This window comes from Euprymna scolopes, chromosome 14 (assembly GCF_053919585.1).
Source record: "Euprymna scolopes isolate OS-2025 chromosome 14, ASM5391958v1, whole genome shotgun sequence".
In the NCBI taxonomy this organism is placed as follows: Eukaryota; Metazoa; Mollusca; class Cephalopoda; order Sepiida; family Sepiolidae; genus Euprymna; species Euprymna scolopes.
In genome coordinates, this window is record NC_136495.1 from 118,403,817 (window position 1) to 118,430,191 (window position 26,375).

General features: G+C 34.6%; 1 protein-coding gene and 1 pseudogene across 2 annotated transcripts in view; one reads left to right on the forward strand and one right to left on the reverse strand.

Annotated features, from left to right (window-relative positions):
* The window catches only part of LOC145293242 (protein cycle-like), a 545,447-nt gene that overhangs the window by 417,870 nt on the left and 101,202 nt on the right, over nucleotides 1-26,375 (forward strand). For both annotated transcript variants that reach the window (XM_080139811.1, XM_080139812.1), the window contains exons 2-3: nucleotides 1,386-1,527; nucleotides 15,517-15,582. In XM_080139811.1, the coding sequence (XP_079995937.1) occupies nucleotides 1,386-1,527; nucleotides 15,517-15,582 (208 nt within the window). The remainder of the gene's footprint in view (nucleotides 1-1,385; nucleotides 1,528-15,516; nucleotides 15,583-26,375) is intronic.
* On the reverse strand, nucleotides 15,933-16,051 carry LOC145293439 (5S ribosomal RNA; annotated as a pseudogene).

Consider the following 26,375-nt stretch of genomic DNA (forward strand, 5'->3'; position numbering starts at 1 on the left):
ATTATTCTGTAAGGATGCATGTAGAGAGGAGCGATAGTAAGTGTCCGATTGTTCGGGAGGGGGGGGGCGTTTGCTGAAAATGTTTGGGAAACCCTGATATAAATAACTATGTACCCAATGATTGATTATAGATACTATATTGAATTTATCATTTATCAAAAATGCAGCATTTTCAATTATACAATTGTCGATTATCCAATGAAAATAAATGATGAATCTTGTGTCACATCCGATACTGAAAGAATTATCTGGCAGAACAGATTATGTAATCGATGAAATGTATTAGATTTTATTTTTATGAAAACGAACACAGACTGAAGATTCCAATAAGTCACTGGCTAGGTAGAATCAAATATCAATTTGTTTGATACAATACTATTTAGGTCTAACTTCAAGGATCCGACCGCTTTTTTCTTTATATATTTACTAGCCTGAGTGCCCGGGTGTTTGGAGGTGTGTGTTGAGGAAAAAAAAAGTGGTAGTAGGCTCAAACCTGTACCGCGAAGGGGGAAAAGAATGTGAAAAAAAAAATTGTGACATCTTTGCCGGTGCGTGCATCGCCAAACCAGAAGTGGTGAAGGTTTAAATTAAGGCTAGTCAATCGAAAAGAGGGGATGACTTTCGAAAATATCGCCGAAAAAAGCGACCCCTCCCTGAAGAAAAACGCCCAGTTGAGTGTGAAGGAATGAATGTTTTTAGCCAATTTTTCAATATTTGGCATCCGAAGAGTCGACCTTCAAAACGATATTATCTTGTGAAAATCCGTCGCCTCTGTCGAAAGTTATAGGCAATACATACATACATATATATATATATATATATATATACATGATGATTGCAACGTCTTGTCAGACGAGTACCACTCCTTCAGACACTTAAAGTCCATGAGCCGAAAATGACTTCCATCGCCACAGGACCATTTTTATAGACAAATGCCTGAGGGAGTATCTATACACAGATGATGCTACAGAGTCTTAGCTTTGTACGACAGCTAAGTCTCTCTCTCGGTTCAAGATGTTGAGATCCAGCAACAAGCAAGAGCAAGATAGCCAGCAACAAGTTAAACTGCAGACCAGCTTAAAGCGGGTACTGGTCTCCCGCTTTATGATTTTTTAAATCAGAGATTTGCTTCTCCTAGAAAGGTTGCCTTCACCACGGCTTACGGAAGTCCTCTCCACCCCAGTATATACATACATACATACATACATACAAATAGATAGGTGAGATTTATATTATAGATATTTGTTCAACAGACTTTTCAAATGTAATAAAGAAAGAAAAAACTTATTGTATTAAAATGATTGATAATTTTACTCATATCCTTTTATCCAATAATGTGCTTACGTATTTATCATTTTGATATTTATTTTCTTATTCTTTTTTAGACCCCTACCAGGTCTCTGGGAATTTCCAGGTTCCCACAATCCATCCAGCTTCATCACTTACCACAGCTGCTGCTGCTGCTGCAAAGGGAAAGTGGAGTGCAGCCATGGAACAGACCAGGAAGCGTAAGGGATCCCTCATTGAGTAAGTTTGATTTCATTATTTTATTCTTCCTTAAAGTACATTTAATTTTTGAGATGCATAACGATATATGAAAAAAAAAAAAAAAAAAAAAAAAAGAGTATGAATCAAAGTCTGGACAGAAACAAACATACTTTAGAAGAGATATATAAATTGTTTCTTTTTTTTTTCTTAATGATTTAATTTTAATTTCGTTTTCTAATATTTAAAATTTACCAATATAAATAAAATATATGGATAAATCTGAATTTAATCAAGTTTGTATAATTTATTTTTCTCTTTATACCAGTGATAACAGGACAGCTTCAATAGATATTCAATTTAAATTTTTCAAGGGCAGTTGAGTAATAGCAAATAAGCTATCTCGTAGGAGATGTCCTTTTCTCTTCCTTGCAACCTCTATCTCACAGAAGAGATGTTGCGAGTTTGTCTCTGATGTATCGTTATTTTCATGGAAAGTGTTCGACTGAGCTTCAATCTATGGTCCCCCCTCGCAAAACTTTCACAAGAAACACTCGTCTAGCTGTAAACACTATCAATAATTCCCCCCACTCTTTATCTGTGCCTAAACCTAAACGTAGATTCCATGAGCAAAGCTTTTTTATTAGAACTGCACGCCTGTGGAATTGTCTTCCGTTTTCCTGCTTTCCGGCTGACTACAATATGGTTGTCTTCAAGTCTAACGTAAACAAGTTCTTGATGAGCCGTTCCATATAAGTTATCAAATTTAACAAATTTTCATTACTAATGATTATTATATTGTCCAATTTCTACTGTAAACTCTTTAACCCTTATCCTTGAGTGGCCTCTTGGCTTTGATAATGTGTTGATACCTATGAAAAAAAAAAAAAAAGAAAAAGTCCAATGTGAACAAGTTCTAATTGAATCGTCCCCCTAAGTAATCCAAGTTACAAAATTCCCACTGTTTACTATGCTAAAATCACAATGACTAATGTATACCTATTAACCCTTATCCTTGAGTGGCCTCTGGGCCTTGATAAGTGGTGACACCCATGTTAAAAAAAAAAAAAGAGCAAGGCTGCTACAGACAGGAAGTATGACATCATTTCAAAGTGGTCCTATAACTGATCACATCGTCGCCCTAGGTTTCATTTATATAGTACTCTTGCTCTCAGTTTCTTCTTAGATAACGAGTATAACAGGTCTAAGGTTTATTGTAGTCTGATAGAGCCATTAATGAACTCTGTCACAAAGGTTAATCTTACAACCCTTTCCATTCCAACTCCCTCAAAACCTAATCTAGTCTACTGCCAGACTCGGGTGGTGTACATGTCCACTGGATAACCTTGGCCATAGTCAAGTTTTTGTTATTTGCAAACACCTTTAACTGGGTTTCCTTATTGTCCACGCCAATCTGGTCATCCTTATCTCTTCAATATGTTGAAAGACCAAAGTAACTTGAAAGAGTCCCGAATTAAGTTTTTAACTCAAGCACAATGAATATTACTTTAACTTTCGTCTGTTGTCAGATTGTCACTGCTTTGTATTTTGGTACATAAAGCTGCTATATATAAAATATATAGCATAGGATACGATTTATTTTGTTTCAAGATCTGACTCCAACTTCATTCTTTTCAAACGCCTACTAACATTCACCCTTAATACCTTTTCCTATCGCTTTGTGCTTACAGTCAAAGTTGTAGTGCCCCCAATAACAAATCATCAACCTAACATAGTTTGTAGTTTGTGTTATTCCGTCGGTTATTGACACAGCTGAGCTGGTGCTCCCCTGCATCTAGGCTGTCCACTTTATACAGAGGTTCAGTTCACTAGACGATTCAGGTTGAGACTAGGGTAGCCTGGTGTTGGTGGCTGGTCAGATATCTTTCCCAGCCAGGTGTCCAGTTTTTTCTCCTTATATTTCTTATTGCAGCTGGAATATAGTTGAGAGGGACTTCATTCTCTGTAGTCCCAGGTGTGGTTTTTATATAGCAGAGCCTTCCTTGCCGCTAGTGAGCTCTTTCTACTAGTGTTATGTTTGGGACCCTCCCTCCCAAGATTTTCCATATGTAATGGTGGACAGTGTGTCGCTAGGTGTCATGATCAGCAGCAAGAGTAGACCACTGGTGGTGGTTAATGTGGCAGGCACGAAGGAATGACTTCAGAAAGTCTTTATATCGTTTCTTCGGTGCCCCTCTGTCACGGCGGCCAGTGGAGAGTTTGCCATTCAAGGCTATCTTTGGTAGGCGATGATCCTCGATTTTGGAGATATTTTTTTTAAATATTGGCTAATGATAATTACTAAAAATTATATACTAAAAAATCATAAAGTCTTGTGTATCTTAAAAAAAAAAAGTTTAATTTTTTATGAAGTGAAAAGCTCTCAACCAATCAGATTGCTTAATTTTTTTAACTTTGATTATCTTCTGAATTACTTTATCATCTATATTTTTATAAAGTAATAGGGTTCGTGTGGTTCTGTCTGTGTGTACAGCTCTCCATCATCAACGAAATATAAAGGAGGTAAGAGGGTGGATCTCTCCTGGTAGAGAAACATTAGAACCCATTTTAGGATGTTTCTGTTATAGGAGACATAAGAATCTATGCCTAATTTCTTTATATACTAGTCTACAAACCACCCCCATATCGAATGACTTATGCTCATTTGCATATCACATTATATTAAATCTCTTTAACTAATTACCTCGACCTTATTACATATTGGAAATATTCTAATCATTTCAACTGTACTATTTACAAAATCTATTTAACATTTAATTATTTAATATATTTTCATTTAATTTTATATTCGATTTATTTCACTTTACGTATATTATCAAAACAATTCATTGGCGAGCAATGGAAATTTCAATTTCGTTCCGTTTTAATCTTTTATATTTTACTTGCCAATATAATTGAAAGAATACAATTCAACTATCGTAATTTTATATAAATAAACAAAAACAAATATTTTAAAATAAAACTTTATTAAAAAATAAATAATTTTATTTTTAAATGAAAAAAATCAATTTAGTAAAATAATTGTATTAAACACCCCCAGCCTTGTCAGCAAACCTGTAAACCTATAAAAGTTAACATTTCGAATGTAAACAGTGATTTTTCGATTTTGTTAGCGCTTGCCGCAATTAAACACAATTAAAACGGAACTAACTTTATTTCCATTCTATTTTTTAAACAACCCCCAAAACATAACGCTCTCTTCCAGTTATAGCCAATTTTTTTTTAATTAAATAAAACAGGTCAAAATAAACAGATAAGCGCATTTTCTTTTACATTTTTCTTACAACGATTGTCATTTAACCAACTGCAGGATATCGTTACTTTTGTGGGGTTGTTTTGAAAATGGCACGGAGATTATAATTTCGTTCCAATTTAATCTTTCTGGTCGAGCCTATTTCGAAAGCCTGTTTATCATAGATTTGAACTACAAATAATTTATTACATTTTGATTATTACTATCTTAAGACTTAAAGCTTATATTTATTTCATTTTTCTATTTATATATTGAATTAGTTATTTCCAGTCTTATTTAAACTTAGTGCTTTCTTTAAACCGGATGAACCTTTTATAAAAATATGAGTTTAACGTAAAGAACACGAACAAGGTTTTATTCAACTGAATTTCTTCCAGTTTACTAACAAAATATATAAATTTAAAAGAGATATAAATAATAAAATAAAAAGGTTATGTAATTTAAAAGAAATACACGTACTCACAAAAGCATAGGCACCGCCAAAAATGGCCGCAAAATCAAGTTGTTGTTGTTTTTTAAAACTAAATTACATTTATTAAAATCCATTATTTCTGAGTAACTTTTTTTTTCCAGAAAGATAAAACCCTGAATTTTATCATATAGAAAACAGAATAATGTAAAACTTTTTCTACTATTTTTAATTCAATTTTAAATGTTAAATTTTCCCAAAAAGTTAACAATTGTTATTTTTTGTCTTGCACAAAAAACGTACTTAAATATTAAAAAAAAAAAGGGTTTTTGAAATAATTTATTTATTCATTTATTGTCTAACTAAGATTTAGGATGATTTTCTAAGAGAATATGCAAAAATATTATAATATAAGTACCTGAATTTCAAATAATTCCACTTATTCATATATGTAACCAGATATTTCGCGTCGCCGAAGAGTTCAGATCGACTCTGTTTACGTTTTCTTTCAATGAGACGAAAACTATGGAAGACTAAACAGGCCAAAAAAACTTATTTTTCAGTGACGAAAATTTCAATGTATTATTAAGCTGAGGCTGGCCAGTACCAGATGGGTGACCATTTGTATGAGTTTGGTTTTTAATGTGTATGTGTGTGGGGGCCAGGCTCCCCAAAATGGGGGGAGGGGGCAATTTAAAGCAGAATAAAAAAAAATTATTTCAGCGCTTTTGGTCCACCGTAGTCGAAAGGCGGCAAACGTTTTCAAACGAGATCGAAAAAAATGATGCTATTTTTAACACAAAGGGCACAATATTTATCGAATTTTTTTTTTTTGTATCGATTATTCAAAGCATGCTCTGTTTAATAATGGTCATGCATTATTCGGCTCGCTAAAAAAAAATTGTTAATTTATTTATCAAAAATTTTAAAATGGCTTTTTTCGTATAAATATAAAAAAATTTTTTTTTTTTGTTTTGCTTAACTTAAATTAATTATTTTACTTAACATATTCACCGAATTTCACACTTCAAAACTCAAAAGCGGGATAATTAAACACAATCGAAGTTCTGATATTCAGACGTCAAAATAAGGTATGCAAACAATTTTTTTTTTTTTTTTTTTTTTTAATCTATAATTCTGTCCCTTACAACAACACAATATGTTTTGTTCAGTTTCAGATGATTATTTTAAGCATATTTGTTCCCACTTCAAAACAAGGGGGGGTTTTGTAAGCAAAAAAAAATATATATATAAATATCGTTTATGAAAAATAAGTACACTGTTATAAAGTTCATTCTTCTCCTAATAATCGCTGAAAATTTCGTATTGATCGGATAATTACCTGATTTTTGGTAGATTTTTAAAAAGACGGTCCGTCAAAAAGTACTGACCTGCCCCCCCCCCCCCAGTTTTGGCGGTGCCTACAAAAGCAGAACTTTTTTTTACACATTTTTTTCTTTAAAACCATAACAATGAGACTAACAATTACCTAGATCTTAGTAATTATTTGTTTTAATAGAACTGTTTTAATTGTACTGTTTACTTAGTTAACCTAAGTTGGTATTACATTTATTTTACATTTACTTTTTTTTTTAATTATTACTTTTAGACTGTGACGTTTACACCCGGAAGTAATGAGTCACACGTAGGTCGCTTTTATTCATTCCTTTTGGTCAAGATCAAAGTGTAGTATCTGTTCTTCAGATGCTGCACTTCATTTTCTTGTTCTCTTTCGGTGGAGGAGAAATCCTTCACGACTGAGACAATTTTTATTTTTGTACCTTTTCTCCACGTTAAAAAACGACCCTGGTGTCTAACTCTGTCCCGTGGGGAGGCATAGTAAATAGGTACAATATAATTGTTTATAATTGTACTATTCAGAAATATTATTTATAGTTCGTCCATTTCAGTTAGTATACATTTCCTTTACGCTTAATTAATTTACAATCATTAATATCGTTAAAAAATTCCGTTTAAAACCGAAATTATGCCACCCAAACGAAGTAGAAACGAAAGTGAGGAAGAAAGAATGGAAAGATTGGAAGCTAATAGACTAAGAGTTGCTGCAATTCGCTCCAATGAAAACAATTCAGATAGAGAAAGACGTCTAGAACTTAACAGGATACGTCAAAGAGAAAGGAGAGCAAGACTGTCAGATTTGGAAAGAGAACCCCAACGTGAAGCTGACAGAACTAGACATGCTGTAAGGCGGTTAAATTCATCACAAGATGAAATTCAAGAAAGGCAAAGATATGCACTGGAAAGAGAAGCAATATTACGATCGAATGAATTATATGAGGTAAGTAGACGTACACAAGGTGAGTTGAGAGTGGCTCAACGACATCAGAATGAATCGGAAACCCAACGAAGCTTTCGCCTATACCAAGGGCAACAACGAGAGGCTGCATGGAGAGAGAGTATGACTTTGCCCCAGCAATTGACAGAAAACGAGGCAGCTAGACAACGAATGACTGCTTTGAGACACCATGAAATAGAACACTGCAATAGAAAAGGATTGCTCTACAACAAAAATGACTCTCTCACTACAGCTGATATAGGAAAAATGGACAAAGTATGTCAACATTGCTCAGCTGTAAAATTTAAAGGAGAAACCCCTGGTTGTTGTTGTTCTTCTGGCAAAGTTGTGCTTGATAGCTTTCCACCACTGCCTCAGTTGCTTCAAGATTTGCTCTCCGGCAATGGTCCCATCTCTAAAGATTTTCTGCAAAATCTACGCAGTTATAACAATTGTTTTGCAATGACATCATTTGGTCACAAAATTGCGGCAGTACATGGGTGGAATCCTTCTTTTAGAATTCGAGGCCAGGTTTGCCACCAGATTGGGAGTCTTTTACCACCTGAAGATGAAACAGCAAAGTTTATTCAAGTCTACTTCTTGAATAGTCTGGAAGAGGAACTACATAATCGGGGACGTGACAGTAGACTCAATAGAGACATTCTCCAAAGTCTGACTGAATTTTTACATGAGAACAACAGCTTTATTTGTCAGCTGAAAACAACAAAGGAGAGGATTGAAGAAGAACACTTGGTAGAACATAAAGTTGTCATAAGGGAAGACCGAAGGCCGCAAGAAGAGCATCCACGGCGATTCAATGCTCCAACAACAACGTATGAGATTGGAATATTAATGGAGAATGAACCAACAGCTAACCGGGATATTGTCTTGCGTTTTAGAAATGATACATTAAAATGGATCTCCGAACTACATCCCCTCTACGATACTTTAATGTACCCGTTAATGTACCCCTATGGTTCTCCATCTTACAACATCTACATGAAGGCATCCAATGGGCGAAAAGTTACCCAACAGCAATTTTATTCGTACCATTTAATGACTCGGCCTGGAAACTATTTTCTCTGGTACCGAAGGCTATTTCAACAATGGCTGGTGGATGTGTACTGCAAGATTGAAACAGAACGTTTACAGTTCCTGAGGCGTGAGCAACAGACCCTGAGAGCTGACAATTATAGCAACTTGAGAGATTCAATTCTTAGGGAGGATGGGAATCCAGAACAGTTTGGTCAACGAGTTGTACTTCCGGCAACTTATACAGGAGGCCCTCGATACATGTTTGAGCGTCAAAGTGATGCCATGGCATATGTTCGGCGAATGGGCCGAGCCGACCTCTTCATCACGTTCACAACAAATCCAAAGTGGACAGAAATTACAGAAAATTGTCTTCAAGGGCAAGACCCTCAGGATCGTCCAGATATTGTTGCCAGGGTTTTCAGGCAGAAGCTAAAAAAGTTACTTGAATTTATTAAAAAGGGAGGATTTGGCAGGTTGAGGGCTTTCCTGTACAGTATTGAATATCAAAAAAGAGGACTGCCGCATGCACACATCCTCACCTGGCAGGCCCCAGAGGACAAACTTCTACCAGAAAAAATGGATCTCTGCATATCTGCAGAGATCCCTGACAAAGAGGAAGATCCTGATCTTCATGCTAAAGTGATGGCACATATGGTGCATGGACCTTGTGGACCATTTAATCCAAATTGTCCATGTATGATTGACAACAAATGTTCCAAAAAATACCCAAAAGAATTTCTTCAGTGTACCAAGCAAGGCCAAGACTCTTACCCCAAGTACAGGCGAAGAAAACCAGAAGATGGAGGCCAGACTGGTACAATAAGGATGAAGAGAAATGGTCGGTATGTTAATCAAGAAATAACAAACCAGTGGATTGTTCCGTACAACAAGGTCCTCCTTCAGCAGTTCAACGCTCACATTAACGTAGAAATTTGCAGCTCGATCCAAAGCATCAAATATGTCCTCAAATACGTGAATAAAGGATGTGATCAAGCAGTGTTTGAACTACAAAGAACTGATGGAGCAGCTAACCAACAAGGCCAAGTACAAAGTCACATTGTGGATGAGATCCAGCAGTTCTAGAATGCAAGGTATGTTGGCAGTTCAGAGGCAGCCTGGAGGATATTGGAACATCCCATCCATGAACATTTCCCCCCAATTGTACAACTTTCTGTTCATCTTGAAAATGGGCAGCGTGTCATGTTCTCAGCTGATACTGCTCTGGAACGAGCCCAAGGTCCACCGCCTGCCACAACTTTGACAGCATTTTTTCAACTCTGCCATGAGGATGACTTTGCAAGGGGTCTCAAATACGTAGAAGTCCCTGAGTTTTACACTTGGAACAAATCGACAAAGAAATGGATGAGAAGAATGCGTGGGGTACAATTGAAGGTACTGAAAATGATGATGTATGGAAGGCACCATGCATTGGGAGAATCTACACGATTAGTCCAAAAGCAGGGGAGTGTTATTTCTTACGCCTGTTGCTCAATGAGGTTGCTGGTCCAACTTCATTTCAAAATTTGCGAGCATACAATGGTCAGGTGTTTGAAACATACAGAGCAGCGTGCCTTGCTCGAGGCCTTCTAGAAAATGACCATCACTTGCATCAAGCAGTAGGAGAGGCAAGTGCCACTCAATCACCTTCAAATTTGCGAAGCCTATTTGTGATAATTTTAACAGCCTGTGAGCCAAGAAATCCTCTTGAGATCTGGATGGCTTTTCGTGATGTAATATCTGAAGACATTCTTCACAGATACAGGCAAGAAGTTAACAATCCAGAAGCAGATTTTAATGAGGACATCTACAATAAAACTCTTTGTCTAATTGAAGAAAAAGTTCTCCTTATGTGCGGTCAACCATTGGCAAGCTATGGATTACCTGCACCAATGCAAGGGAGAGATGAAAGACTCGCGAGAGAGTATCAACGTGAAGTTACTTATAATCTTGAAGAACTTCCCTACAAGCAGAAAATATGCAAGAAAAACTGACCGATTCTCAAAGAGAAGTTTACAATTCATTCATGGCAATGTTGGAAGCACAAGGTGAAATGAACAAAAACATGATGTTTCTTGATGCTCCAGGTGGTACGGGCAAGACTTTTGTAATCAATTTGATCCTTGCAAAGATTAGATCCATGAGAAAGATTGTGCTTGCAAAAGCATTCAGTGGCATTGCTGCTACTCTACTACAAAGTGGCCGCACTCTTCACAGCACTTTTAAAGTACCCTTGGATACTCATCGAATGGATCAGCCAGTTTGCAAAATTACTGGTAACTCAGCCTTGGCAAATGTAATTAGAGACACCTCTGCAATCATTGTAGACGAAGCCCCAATGACGCACAAGAGTGCTTATGAAGCAATTGACCGAACACTGCAAGACATCACAGGAAACAAGAATCCCATGGGTGGCATTCCAACCTTATTTTGCGGTGATTTCCGTCAAATCCTCCCAGTGGTTAAAAATGGCACAAGGGCTAACATTGTCAATGCAAGTTTGAAACAATCCTATCTCTGGAGGCACGTTATAGTGAAGAGACTGACTACTAATATGAGAGCCTATATCTCTGATAACACAGCTGCAGCAGACTTCTCAAAATTGCTTCTCCAAATCGGTAATGGTCAGTTTCCTATCACTTCTTCACCTGACACAATTAAGATTCCAACTGCGCTTGGTAAATGTGTCGGTAATCAGAAGCAACTGAAAGACAAAGTGTACCCAGACCTGCAAAACAATGGAAAATCACCGGATTGGCTTGCTGAGAGGGCTATTATTTCGCCATTAAACAGCAATGTGAATCATTTGAACAATTCAATAATGGATGAATTTCCAGGAGACACAAAGCAATACAAGTCAGTTGATTCAGCTACTAATGAATATGAAGCTGTTCACTACCCTGTGGAGTTTTTAAACTCTTTGGAGATATCTGGAATGCCTCCACACATTTTAAATCTAAAAATTGGATCGCCAATCATGATTCTTCGATCCTTGGAACCGCCAAAAACAACAAACGGAACCAGATGTGTTATCACCAGATTGCACACCAATGTACTTGAGGCCACCATTTCCTGTGGTCCCTACAAAGGCGAAACCATTCTACTGCCAAGGATCCCCTTAGTTCCATCGGACTCAGTACTTCCATTTAAATTCCGGAGACTCCAATTTCCTGTGAAGGTGTGTTTTGCAATGAGCATAAACAAAAGTCAAGGTCAGACATTTAACACCATTGGCGTAGACTTGACATCAGACTGCTTCAGTCACGGTATGTTCTACGTCTCCATCAGCCGGACAGGAAGTTCAGAAAAACTCTACATTCTGGCTCCAAATCAAAGCAGCAGAAATGTAGTTTACCCTGAGGCTCTTTAGTGAAAAGTTCGAGAAATGGATATGAGGAAAAACTGACATGATCTGATTGTGGTAAGTTTTTAGTATTGAATGTGCAAGATAAAATTTAAGCAAGAGTTGAAAATGACTTCAATGAAAAATTTACTATGTAACATCAAGTAACCTTCCTTTTTGATGAAAATGTTTTGTGAAGTTCCTGATTGAATTTCAGTCACTACAAGAGGTAGTTAAAATGTTAATCACCTTATGCAATCGTTGCTCTTACAACATCAACTTACTGGAAAGGTGCCCACAGATTTTGGTACCCGAGTGCGCAACAAAGCTCCGTGCGAAGCACGGGTATCTTTGCTAGTTTCCGATAATTCTTTTGCATGATGACAGAAAACCATAAAGACAGTAAGTGAATATACTAATCTGTTAATTAGGTGATAATTATTGTCTGAAAGTGCCGAAAATGAATTTGATTAATTGCAGAATCTAGAACGATCTGAGTAACAGATTTTGTTTGATAAATAGTTTCATCTTTTTTTTTTTTTTTTTTTTTTACAAAGCGGCCACCACATATCAAGGTGCATAGGCCACTCGAGGATAAGGCTTAATGTGTGTATCATTTACGAGGATGGTTCAACAAGAACTTGTTTACATTGGACGTGAAGATAATGATATTGTAGTCAGCTGTAAAGCAGACCAGCGGAACAGAGTTCCACAGGTGGGCAGTTCTAGAAAGGAAACTTTGTTCATGGAATCCGTGTTTAGGTTTAGGCAATGATAAGGAGTGGGGGAATTTATTGATAGTGATTTTGCTCTAAATCAAAAAGCACTTATAAAGTTACAACAGTTGCAGATTTGGTTGCATAATGAAAGAAGGTAATTGAAATTCCAGTTAATTCGATATACGTTAATTAAAAAAAAAAGTGAGGCATTAACTTCATGCCAAGTTTCTGACAGTTACAGACATATTTTACAACTATAAGGAAGAAAATGATGTTTTTTTCTGAAAACAATAACTCATGAAAAAGTAGCTAATCAAACAACTTGATGAACTGGGATTAATAAAGTAATTAAAACATATCCTCTCCCTTTTTTTATTTTTCATTTTTCTTAACCTTTTTCTTCTAGGGGATGGGACATCCAGCCAGATGTCTGACATTTACCCCTATTTTAGTGAGTCCAACCAAGAAATCTTTTCAGGATTCTAGCCATCCCTTTCAGTGCAATCGTTTGTATTTCACTTGCACTTGGTTCACCGGGTATGCTTGCTATGTACTTTTTAAAGTTCTTTTTCATAAGCCCAGTTGCTCCTATGATTACTGGTATAATTGAAACGTCTTTTAATTTCCAATTTCGTTTCATAGCATACATAAGTCCCTGATACTTTCTTTTCCCTCTCAGCTCTGTTAAGCCCTGTATCATTGGGTACACTGACCTCTATTATGGTCGCTTTTTTGTTTGCTCTGTCTCAAATCACTTTTTTTTATGAGATCTAAAATAGATTCAAAATAGAATGATATGGACACAAAACATATCAAAATTAAATTTCGGTCAGCACCTTTAGTTTTCTTCTCCATGGTTTGTAATAAATGTGTTAAAAAAAGAAAAAAGTGAAGCATGCATGGTCCCCCGTAAGTGCACAGTGAACGAAGCATAAAAAAAAAATGACTAAGTCCAGCATTTGCCCCCCCCCCTCCATTTAGCCTCAAAAGTCCTCAGGGGACATCAAATCTTAGTGAAAATGAACAAACAGTGCAGTTTTAGGCCTTAACATATGTAAATTTGAGTTACCCCCTCCACCATTTACCCCAAAAAGTCCCCGTAACATATTTAAATTTGAGTTCAACACCATGCAAAACTGCTAAATAGAAATACACAGAAAATTTGGGACAAATATGGTAAAATAGTCCCAAAAATGGAATCTTTTTATTAGCCCTAAAAGAGCCCCTGGGGCACACCCAAGAGTTATCACAAAGTATAGACAAACAAAATTATATAGAAATCAGTTACTTACTGCTTTTCAAAAAGTTTTATAAAAATCCAAGGCATCAATTTTTTTTCAATAAACACAAAAGTGTCAATTTTAGCCATTTTAACCCAAAAGGCACCCCTAAGGTCTGGAGTTTTCCTGGAAAATCTGTTCTGTTACTTTTTTACCCATATCATGTTTAATGTTTGAGCAAAATTTTTTTTAAATTCCAAAGCGAGAATTGAGCAAATTGAGAAAAGTGCGGACAGACAAACGGACAAGGCCGAATTTACAGGTCCACCCTCCTTTTGTCAGGGGGGGGGGGGGCGGCAATATTTTAAAATAAAGAATCGATGCTTTAAAATTGATAAAATGTTTATTTTTCATCTGTTTGATATAAAAATATATGTAAATTTTAAACTTCTAGATCATTCAGAAGATGATAAATATTTCATTTTCATTCTATTAAGTCTTCATAAGTCGTTCTGTTTTCACATTTATGTTGAAACTCATTTTACTGATGAAATTGATTATAAATTGGGATTATTCTCTGAAAGTCTATTTAAATTTCAAGTTCTCTTTCATTTAGTGCTACATCATATGAGGAAAATATGCAGATGCTCTAAGTTTCAGCCAAATTGAAATTTTATAAGATATCTGGCAGGCTGCCCAGCATTACCCGGTCGTAAAATATGCATAAATATTATATTTTAATTAATGCAGATTATGGCACAACCACGTTGACACACCAGTTCTCGCCAGATCACCGACGTTAAGCAACGTTGAGCCTGGCCAGTATCAGATGGGTTACCATTTGGGAAGGCAAGGCGCTGTATGTACCGTGAGGTAAAATTACAGGTTAAGAAACTGGCCCAGTCTATTCTTCTCTCAAGAGTAGATGGGACACTCTTAAGCTGTGGTAGACACCCCATCTAGTGATGGCATCTCGATAAAAAATACTTTTGATAGCCCTGGTGAAGCAGCAAGTATTCAGCTACAGACAAGATTTGAATTACACTACAAACTCGTGTAGTGAGTTCAATCTCAGCTACGACCGCGTTGGATGGATAACAGGCTGCCCAGCTTTACCTAGTCATAAAATACGCATAAATATTATATTTTAATCAATGTAGATTTCTTATTTATTATAAGCAGAAATACTGTAGGTATTAAATGTAACGTTATTCCTTAAAAAAAAAAAAAAGATGAAGTAAAAAAAAGAAAACAAAAAGAAACTGAGACATATGAATGCAAGTATTATGTTTTTCTAAACAGTTCACTTCTTCTAAGTAAAAAAAAAAAAAATTTAAATACTCTGAGATTAAACACAGTCAAGTACAATAACCATTAGATCAGCTTGACACGATCTTTAAAAAGTGTTTTCAAACCTACTTATTCTTAACATAAGAAAGCGCTTCTGTTTCACGACTGCACATGCACAATCGTGAAGCAGTTAACAGATAAAAATCTGATGAACCCCAAATACCAATTTTTAAAAACATTTTGACCTCCTAGCAGCCCTTTTTTCCGGATGAAAATCGATTAAGAAGTTTTCCACGTGTCTGAATACCCTATATATCAAATTTCAAGTCTGTAGATCATAAATTCGTTGAATATATAGGTTGAGAAGTTTCCTCATTTTTATAGATAAATTCCATAAATTAGAAAAAAAAAAGAGAAAACTAATGGCTTTTGTTTTATTTTCTTTCAGCTTTGAGAGTGGTGATGATGATGATGAACTTTGCAGCAACGCAGATGATCCAAAAAAGTATGCGAGGTAATTGATATTCCTTAGATTGGTCACAGTTTGCCTTTGTTTACATTAATAATTGATCAATTTCCAGATCAGTATTCGTCTGTGCATATCTTAGAAATCCAAACGTCTTGGCTGTAAAAGCTTAAATAAATTTTATTAATTATCGTCATTTATTTTTTCATATCGATGAGCAATGCCTCCGTTCAGTCTTAAGAGGCAATGGATACCACCTGTAAATGTAGCCATGTGAGTAATTGAAAGGCAAAGGTTGTGCAATAACTGACCACACCTCTCCTGAATCAGCACTGCTAGAGTCCAGTGGCAAGGAGAAGTGTTAGACGACTGGAAACAATGCTGAGATAAGCAGAGAACACATACAGCACCTGGAGTTCCCAAATGGTCACCCATTTTAGTACTGACCAGGCTCAATGTTGCTTAACTTCGGTGATCTAACGGGAACCAATGTGTCAATAATGATTATGCTGTATATATTTTTTATATAGAGATTTCTTAATATTAATATTCACTGTATGATCAATAGGGCTAGGACAACAGCATATTCTTTTCATTGTTTTGACTCTCGAATGTGTATCCATTGATATCTAATATGCTTTTATATACAGTGATGTGGTTCTCGGTTGATAAACTGTGTCAGATATATACACGAGAGTCAATGTTAAGAATATTCTGTTGTCATAGCCCTAATGATTAAATACCAGATGTGTTGTAAGCATTGATGATCATTAATTTCTATGATTTTCTTTGCAGTCACATTCTGCAAGATGGTGTTATTTCAAAGTTTTTCTCCTAATCTCTAGCTATTGGTGAAATAGGGTAAAGTAAACTTTCACCCATAGCTGGAGGTATAAGATAGATCCATAGTTTTTTCTAAAGGTTTGAGTGGAAGTTATCCAATAGCACTACAACAATGTAGTGTTGATAATTATGGGTTACATCCGAGATGTAAGTAAACATCTATGATCAATGCTTTCTTTCTTTTTTTTCCCCCCCCCCATTTTAATTTTATTTGCCGACTAGCACTATTATAATCGCTTTGCAAATTGGCATAGTTTTGAGATCTTGTTAATATTTTATTAATTCATACTTGCTGCAATGTTTATGTAATATTGTATTTTCACATCTGTTCATCAAAAACCTTACCAATATCTATAAGATTTGATCACTTAATATGATTACGACAATCATATTAAGAGGTACTACACATTCTTTCAAGAGTTTTGTATATTTTTTATTTATAAACCACATACTATTACATGTTAATGCTTACTAGACAATATCCTCGAGTGTCTAAGGTCTCTCTGTATACAGGAGTTTCACAGGACAACCTAGTATGAAGATACTTTCCCTTACAAGTAAACTCAGACTAAATATTTAAAATCACATAGTATTCGCCGCACAAATAAGATCTCCTCAGTATGACTAACCAACATTGGCTTTTACAAGGAATGGGGCACCTTGTCTAAGTGACATTACATCAAGTAACAGCACCAAGTTAAATACTCCATCAGACAAGATGAATTATTGTCTTGGAATCCATTAAGACCAAGAGATTACAAGAAAGGTAATCTACAGCATATTTAAATGATCAGTTGGAGAGAGGAAAATTATGTTGTCAATTTCTTTAGTGACAGTGCTTGAGATGTAAATGATAACTTTAATGGAATATTTGAATATCTATGTTTTTTCCGTATTATCTTTCTAGTTAGATATTGGTTACGTGAACGCCTAAATGAAAGTGCGTCTGTGGAACGAACTGGATTCAGACTTGGCACACCAGGTTGTTAGTTTGTGTCGTTAATCATTTAAACAATGTCACAAGATCCCTTCAGTATTGCTAACCCACACTGGCTTGTACGAGGAATAGTTCACCTCCTTCAAGTGATATTAACTAAGCTGGATACTCCACCAGAATAGATGAATTCTTGTCTTGCAAAGAGACCAAAAAGAAAGATATACTATAACATATTAAAATGATCAATTGGCGAGGGGAAAATTATGTTCTTAATTTCTTGTTTGAGATGTAAAGGAGAACTTTAATGAAATATTCGAATATCTATGTATTTCGTATATAGAGATCAAGTACTAGCTCTCACCCTCCCCCCCCCCTAGAAAAGGGCCCATTGATTTCTGAAAACTTTGAATTTTAGGACTTAGGACTTTTTTTTAGGAATTAGGACTTTTAAAATAAGCAATCAAAAATTGTTCTAATTAATGTTTGCTTAGATTTTGCATACAAAAATTTATATTTGCATTATTTATTTCTTCCATTTATACAGGGTGGCCCATAAAAACGGGCCCCAACTCTAATTAGGCCCCGTTTCTTAGTGTTTTGTCCGAATGAAATGAAACTTTGGTCATAACTAGTTTATTATATTCAAAACATCACATCAAAACACTAAGGTATTTGGCCTTTTTTTTTTTCACCGTTTTACAGCATATGTTCTAGATGGTCTCCATTTAACTTTTGTTTTTGGGGGGGTCACCCCGTATATGTGAAATTCAAACATAAGATGTCGTAGTTAACAAAATGTTTAGTATTCACACACTATTAACAATATAATTAAAACTTCTATTTTGATGTTCCCCCAAAAACTTCTGTTTTAAAAAGTCATGGTGCCAACAATGCACTATTATTATCCATTCAAATGAACTACAACATACCAACCATGCATTTCTCTTTGTAGTCGAAATCAATACAGGAAAATAATCCGTTTTGAACCGGTAAAGTGGAACATAAGTAGTCTGTTGGCATCAAAAGATATCAACATAGAACTACAGAATATTTAAACCAATCTACTTAGCAAAACCAGACTCAATAAAAGGGAACACATACCTTTATTGGAATAATCCAATAAAGGTATGTGTTCCCCATTTATTATTATTATTGGTTTTGCTAAGTAGATTGGTTTAAATATTTTATAGTTCTATGTTGATATAGTTTGATGCCAACACTGCATCAATCAGCATGAGGGAAAGTCTCATCTCTGTCATAATCTCTCTGGTAAAAAAAATATTCATTAAGCCATACTACTAAATGCCTATGTTCCAAATTGGACTACCAGAGGATGGTGTATCAGTAAACAGATGTAGTTGTCATACCTAAGAACAAGATTTATTTTCTGAGCTATTTTAATGCTTAAGTAGGAAAATGCAAAGTTGTGTTATCAGGATCATGGCATTGGGAAAATCAAATCTTAATCGTCTGTGGTATCTATCTACCCGTTATTAGAACTTGGACTATATCATTGTAAAACATTGATGTAAAAGCTGTCTTACTCAATTACACATTGAGAAGTTTGAGTCCTAGAAAGATCATTTTGATTAAAAGTATGCCTTGGTTTGAGTTTACTCGATTGAAATAGGGCTGAGGTTCAGAATAATTTTTACCAATCACTGGCTGAAAACCTAAAAGATATTGAACTTCTCATGAGGGGAAGAGATTCTAATTACAATAGCATGATCTGTGTATGATGCAGAAGCCAAACCCATTGGTTGCTACAGTAGGAAGCATCAGAAAATGTTCAATAATAACAAAGACATACTGAGAAATATGCACAATGTTGTTCTCAACAATCCTACATCAGCAAAATAGCAGATATCAAGGAAGGAAGAGCAGTAAGAACATCTCAAAATTATGGCTAACAAAGACAATCGAAATACGATTCTAATGTTAATATAACTATATTTACAACTTTTATGATGCCATAAAGACATCTATGATCTCAAAATTTCTTAATAATAATAAATGATTAGAACTTATACAAAAATAAATAAATAAGTCTGCCTTGACAGATAGTTTAATATTAGATTAATTTAACTTCATTATCCAAAACATGAATAATTTATCAACTTAAAATGAAAAAGATTCTCTAGGGAGTATATTCAATAAAAAAAATTAAAAAAAAAAAAATTAATTCCTTGCCCAGACAGCATCTTGCAAATTCTAATCATGTTAAAAAAGTAGCGTTTTTCATGTCAATCTCACACGTGGAAGATTCACAAAATCCGTCAGCAGTAGAAGGATTCTAATATTATCACAAAAAATCAAAAGACAAGAGTCGTGGCACTTTATTATTGGCAGTTCCTGGAAAAGTTCTGATAAAGCTCATGCTACACAAGCAATTAAATAACATTTCAGAGAGACTTGAGGGAAATGGCGTTAACAGCACAGCTTCATGTGAAAGTAACAAAGTCTCCTGTGTGTTATGAGTAAGTTGCTGGAATCCATATTAAATAGAGAAATAGTCAACCACCTCAGCAGAAATAACCTTCTTAGTGACACGCAATATGGTTTCCGTTCTGCAAGATCTACCGCAGATGTGCTAACGGTTATATCGCATATGATTAGTGAATCTCTTGACAAAGGCTTCCTTTCTAGGGCGATTGCTCCTGACATATCAAAGGCCTTCGACAAGGTATGGCATAAGGGCCTACTTCACAAGATTTCCAGCTACGGTATAACTGGAAATGTTTTCTCTATCATTAAATCATTTCTCTCTGATAGGCTCATAAGAGTAGTGGTTGATGGACAAAAGTCAGAGGCCTGCAGTATTAATGTTGGAGTCCCCCAAGGGTCCATCCTGGGCCCAACTCTCTTCCTGATCTACATCAATGATCTCCCTAAAACAGGTGCTCGTTTGAACTCTAATCTCTAGTCCCCCCTTGCCAATCTTTTACGAAAAACATCCGTCTAGCTGAATCCACTGTCAAAAATTTCCCCCACTCTATATCTGTGCCTAAATCAAAATGTAGATTCCATGAACAAAGCTTCTTTCTTAGAACTGCACGCCTGTGGTACTCTGTTCTGTCTGCCTGCTTCCCACCTGACTACAACCTGGATGTCTTCAAGTCCAACATAAACAAATTCCTAATGAACCGCCCCCTTAAGTAGACACTTCATTAAATCTCCACACTAACGTATTGTACTTGCAATAACCCTTATCCCTAAGTGGCTTCCGGGCCTTGATAAGTGGTGACCACCGTGTAAAAAAAAAAAAATTTCTTCATTGCTCACGGTTGCTCACAGAAGTTTGTTAGAGACCTAGAAACTGAGTAATTCAGGTTGTGTACATCAGGAGTACATATTGCTCCATCTCTTTTTAATGCTACTCCATGAGAAAAAAAAAGAATTTGTGTTATCATAGACTTAATCAAAATCTATAACATTTATGGATTCCAAGTGATTGCAAAAATAACGCAGATATTTAACTGATCTACTGTATGCAGATGACTATATAATTGTGGCTCATCTACCAAAAGCACTACAAAGACTAGCTTTATAGCTGCTGCAAGAGCGTATGGTAAGCTTGGCCTCCTTGTAAATCTGTCGAAAACTGAAGTGTTATTTCAGTGGTTTAAGTTCACTCGAGAATCTTCATCTGTGACGAACCACTCACAAAACAAAGACCTCAACCTCTACTCCAAAAGACCTGCTTACGTACTCATAAATTCACAATATAACTGTTAGGCATGAATCCTGCACAATTGCCACATCAAGATCTTCAAGACTGTGCCATAGCAGCTCTGTCAAAAAGGAGGTTCATAAGCTGAAAGAGCATCAAGATTATCAATGAAACAAAAAAAAAAAAAAAAAACATCAGAAGGCGCATAATACCAAAACCAGATATACATCCTCTTTGGTATTCTCACCCATTCTGATTGGGGCAGGCAGTGTTCATCATAGATTGAACTATACGAGGACTTATTAGTAGAAAGTCATACACTACAACTATGCAATTCCCACAGCTACATACCTAGAAAACGGAGCCATAAAACCTGATATAGTGGTATAGGACAAGAGGGAGAAAGAAACAACCTTAGTAGAAGTTAGTGTCCCCAATGATGTCGGGTTAAAGCTGAAAGGGAAAAGATAACGAAATACCAAGGTCATCTGTATGACATGAAAAAAAAACTGGAATCTTAAAATCTCTATCATTTCAGTAATTATAAGAGCAACTAGACAATTGAAAAATAATTTCAAAAACAACCTGGCAAATATACTGAGTGAACCAAGTGCAAGAGAGATTCAAACAATTGCAATTAAAAGGGATAGTCAGAATCTTAAAAAGATCTCTCGGTTGGAATACCTGAGTTAGGTGAATTTTTGGCATCCGGTAGAATGCTCCACCTCCAACAAACTGATGAGAAAATTTGAAAAGTAGAAGCAAAACTAATTATCAAACTCAATAAGTTATAATAATGGATAACCAAGAAAAATTGTAAATAATCTGTCAACACTAATGCATAGTTTTTAACATATTTACATGATAATTCAATTATATGAATTACTATCTGATCTTTGCTTTAGGTGATGAAAAGAACTAATTTAGTATTAGATATAATTTTTTTTTTTTAATTATTTTACAACCTAACCAATGTTTTGGTTGTATTCTTGATTTATAAACTAAACTAGCCTGGATGCCCGGCGTTGCCCAAGTGTTTGGAGGTATGTGTTGAAGAAAAAAACAAAAAAAAACAGTGGTAGTAGGCAGGCAGGCTCGAACCCGTACCGCGAAGGAGGAAAAAAAACGTGAAAAAAAGAAAACTTGACATCTTTGCCCTTGCGCCCATCACCAAACCTGAAGTGGTAACGGTTTAAATTAAAGCTAGTCAATCAAATAGAGGGGATGATTTAAAAAAATATCGTCGAAAAAAGTGACTCCCTCATTGTAGAAAAGTGCCGAGTTGAGGGTGAAGGAATAAACGGTTTTAGCCAATTTTTCGATATTTGTCATCCGAAGGGTCGAGCTTCAAATGGATACCGATCTTGTGAAAATATGTCGCCTCTGTCGAAAGTTTTAGCAGATATACATACATAATACATTTAAACAGACAAGTGAGATTTATATGAAAGATTGTATTATCTAACTGCTGTACAACATAATCAAATTGACACACCGGTTCCTTGTTAGATCACCAAAGTTAAGCATCATTGAGCCTGGTCAGTACTAAAATGGGTAACCATTATGGAATACCAGGTGTTGTATGCGCTCTTTGCTTACCTCAACATTGCTTCCAGTCTTCCTAGATACATTGTGTCAATTCAGGAGAGGTGAGGTTGGGGGATTGTGCAACTCTTGCCTCACAATTACATGTGCAGCTACCTTTACATGGGGTTATCCATTGTCTTTCAAGGCAATGAATGAATGATGGTTAGTATTCTGAAAAAAAAAAAATTTTAAGCTTATACTTGTTCGAAATTGTAAATTAAAAAACTTATTTTCTTTATACACAAAAAAAACAATAAACAAAGGCAATACTGTGATCAAACAGAAATATATGCACTTCAAAAAAAAAATATATTGTCACAAAATATTTTTATCTTATTGTCACATCTAACAATATGATAGAAATGTTTATATAAAGATTATGTTGTTAAGGAATCAAAATTAATGATTGTATCAATGCTTTCCTTCCACATTTAGCAAACGTTTCAGTTTGTCTCAAGTTTCATAAAGGTTTTGATTTATAGCTACATTGCATTATGAACCTCTCAGCTTAAGATATACATACCTCAAAGATTTTGTAATTGTTACATATTGAGGAATTACAACTTTTATGTATCCTGAAAAGCTTTCTGTTGGAGATATTATCCATTTAAGGATCTCCTTTTAGTATTTTAAGCATAGTAATTGGACAAAATTAATAATAAAAAAAAAAAAACACACCAAAAAACATGCCAAATTTCACAAAATATTTCACATTTTAAGTTCAATTTCAATAATGTCTGATATCGAAATGTGTTACTAATAACTTCATAACTTCATATCAAATATTATATGAAATTCTTTTTTTTTCAAATGATCCTTAAATGCATAATCCAATTTTAGTGCATATATTTGCTGTGCATGCTTATTGACAACTGAATGTATCTTGCATGTTAAAAGCATTCAAGATATATTATCATGAATATTAAAATACGAGTTATTTCGCATGTAAATGTTAGACATTGCATTAACACTCAGATATCACTTTTAAGAATAATTCTCTTACAATAAAGCCGCACAACTCACAAGCATATTCACTAAAATTAACAAAATGCTGTCAAACATATTTGAAAAAAAATTGAAATTCAAAATGATTATTAAAATAAGGAAATTATGTCAAATCATTAACTGTAGATAATCTTATTGCAGTTTTATAAAAATTATATGAAATATATTTCTACAATTTTTCTGTCTTTAATGTAAGGAACCAAATGTAACCGTGGGAGTGGGGGGGGGACAAAATGAGATTTTTGGTAAATTTTTCAACAGATTGAATTTGCATTTGAAAAACATGAGTTATAAAAAGATTGCATTTGAAAAACATGAGTTATAAAAAGATTGCATTTGAAAAACATGAGTTATTAAAACTAAATCAAATTCACAAAAGCGAACTGGATCACAATTTCCAAAAGTAAATTGATATGAAAGGACTTTCACTCAAAATAAGTTTATATCTAAAGTATATATGAGAGGTTTAGCATAAATATGTGATGTACAATTTAAAAAAAAAATCGAATTTCAAAACGAGGCTTCCTTCAGAACAAGATCACACCATTTTTTTCATTTCTTTTTTCTTTTACTTGTAAAAACTGCATTTTTGAGATCAAATAAAAAGCATTAAAAACTACTCAAAACACACAAAAAAAGAGTCTGGTGGATATAAAAGTAACTTTTATTGGCTGTGATAACATTTATTGTATATTTATTTATTTTTTTTGTAGTCATTTGTTGACTTCTCTGCTAAATCCCCAAAATATGCGTAAATAGAACAATTTTAAACAACAAAATATCAAACAATCAATAAATTAGAAAACAATAAGAATGAAGAGGGAATTAATGTCCATTTGTAAAGCAATATGAAAATTAGTTAACATTAAAATGTTGATTGCATACACATTAGTTTACTAGAGAGCTAGTGTTCTGTCTTGAATATGAATTTGGTTTTTTAATCTTACTGCTCAATTTTTCAAAAAGCATGCCAGGGTTTGTTTTGGATTTTTTTTTTAAATTTTAATCTTGAAGCTAAAATGGATCCCAAATGTTAGCATAAACATGCAAAAAATAAAATAAAAATTTGTACATAATGTGAAAGGTACATTTTGTAAATTTCATAGATTAGTAAAAAAAAAAAAATAGAAATGTTTCCAACTCAAACGAACCTAAACCAAACCCTAGCCTTAACTCCATCTAAAAAAACAAAAAAAAAAAAACAACCTTTAATTAACCTCATAATTAACTGGAGTGGCGGTTGAAAATGCTATACTAAAAAAAAAAAAACAAGCCTAGGTACCCGGCGTTGCCCAAGTGCTTGCAGGTGTGTGTTGAGCAAAAAAAAAAAATAGTGGTAGTAGCAGGCAGGAAGGCTCGAACCCATACCGCGAAGGAAAAGCATGTGAAAAAAAAGAAACATGACGTCTTTGCCATTACGTCCATCGCCAAACCGAAAGTGGCAAAGGTTTAAATGAAGGCTAGTCAATCAAAAAGAGGGGATGACTTTCGAAAATATCGGCTCCTTCCTGTTGAAAAGTGCCCAGTTGAGGGTGGAGGAATTAATATTTTGAGCCAATTTGTCGATATTTGTCGTCCAGAGGGTCGATCTTCAAAACGATAATGTCGGCTCTGTCGAAAGTTTTAGGCAGACGTACATACATACCTACATTTAAACAGACAGGTGAGATTTATGTTATAGATAAAGCCTAATTAAATATTGAAAATTATTTTCTTTCATAAAGATTTTCATAACGGCCATCTTGAATACAGAGGGAGTTTATTTTTGCCTAAAGAGCATAAAATTAAAGCAGTTGGAAAATCTTATTTAAATTTTTTTTCATGCAAACTTTAATTTTCTAAATTTCCAAACAATTATCCTAAAAACTTGTAAATATCGATTTTGATTTAAAAATTTCTCTAAATGAATTAAATTTACTGTATGAGCTATATATGCCCATGACAAAATTGAAAAACGGACAAAAGTATGAAGTAGGATTATATGATGCAATAAAACCAAAAATACTTTAGAAAGTTTTTATTGCAGCATTAATTTTTCTTGTTAAAAGCAAAAATGTAATACAATAATTTCTTAAAAGGTTAAATTCCAAGCCTATGCCAAAAAATTAAAAAAATAATATTCTTTTTATTTGAACAATTGTATTTAAATCTTAAAATGGTCTGGAAAAATTATTGCATAAGCAAATATTTGACAGTGCCTACTTCTTTCAGGGGGTGCGATAGTATCTATTGCCTCAGGATTCTTCATTTATGAAAGAGTGCCGACTTAACTGTAGAGATTGTAAACAAAACAGATACTACACGTGTATCACAACATAATTAGATGAAATATTCTATTCAAAGTTAAATTTGTTTTACCGTGTCACCCGTTAACTTTTTATTAATTTTCTTTTGTTTGCAGTTCATTTTTGTCGATCTCAGTTTTTAAGACGGATTTGGAAAGTAATAGTGCATGTATAAATGTATATTAATTATCGAACCTCAAGAAAGGATTAAAGCTCTTTATTTCATAGCACAACCTTTAGAAATATCTTGTAATCTATAATCAAATGTATAAAGATATATAACAAATCACTTCTTCAGATTTAAGAATTGCTATTAGGAGTACAAATTTTCCCCCATTGAAAAATTGAACAATTTCATCCATCTGATGTGATGTTATATTGAGACGAGTCATATTAATGTTTTTTTGTTGTTTTTTTTTACATTTTCACCCCAAACAAGGCACAGTGCCACTTTCATGTAGGGAGCTACCATCAAGGACATAAGTTGCAGGGATACTATATAGCAAGTTGAGCA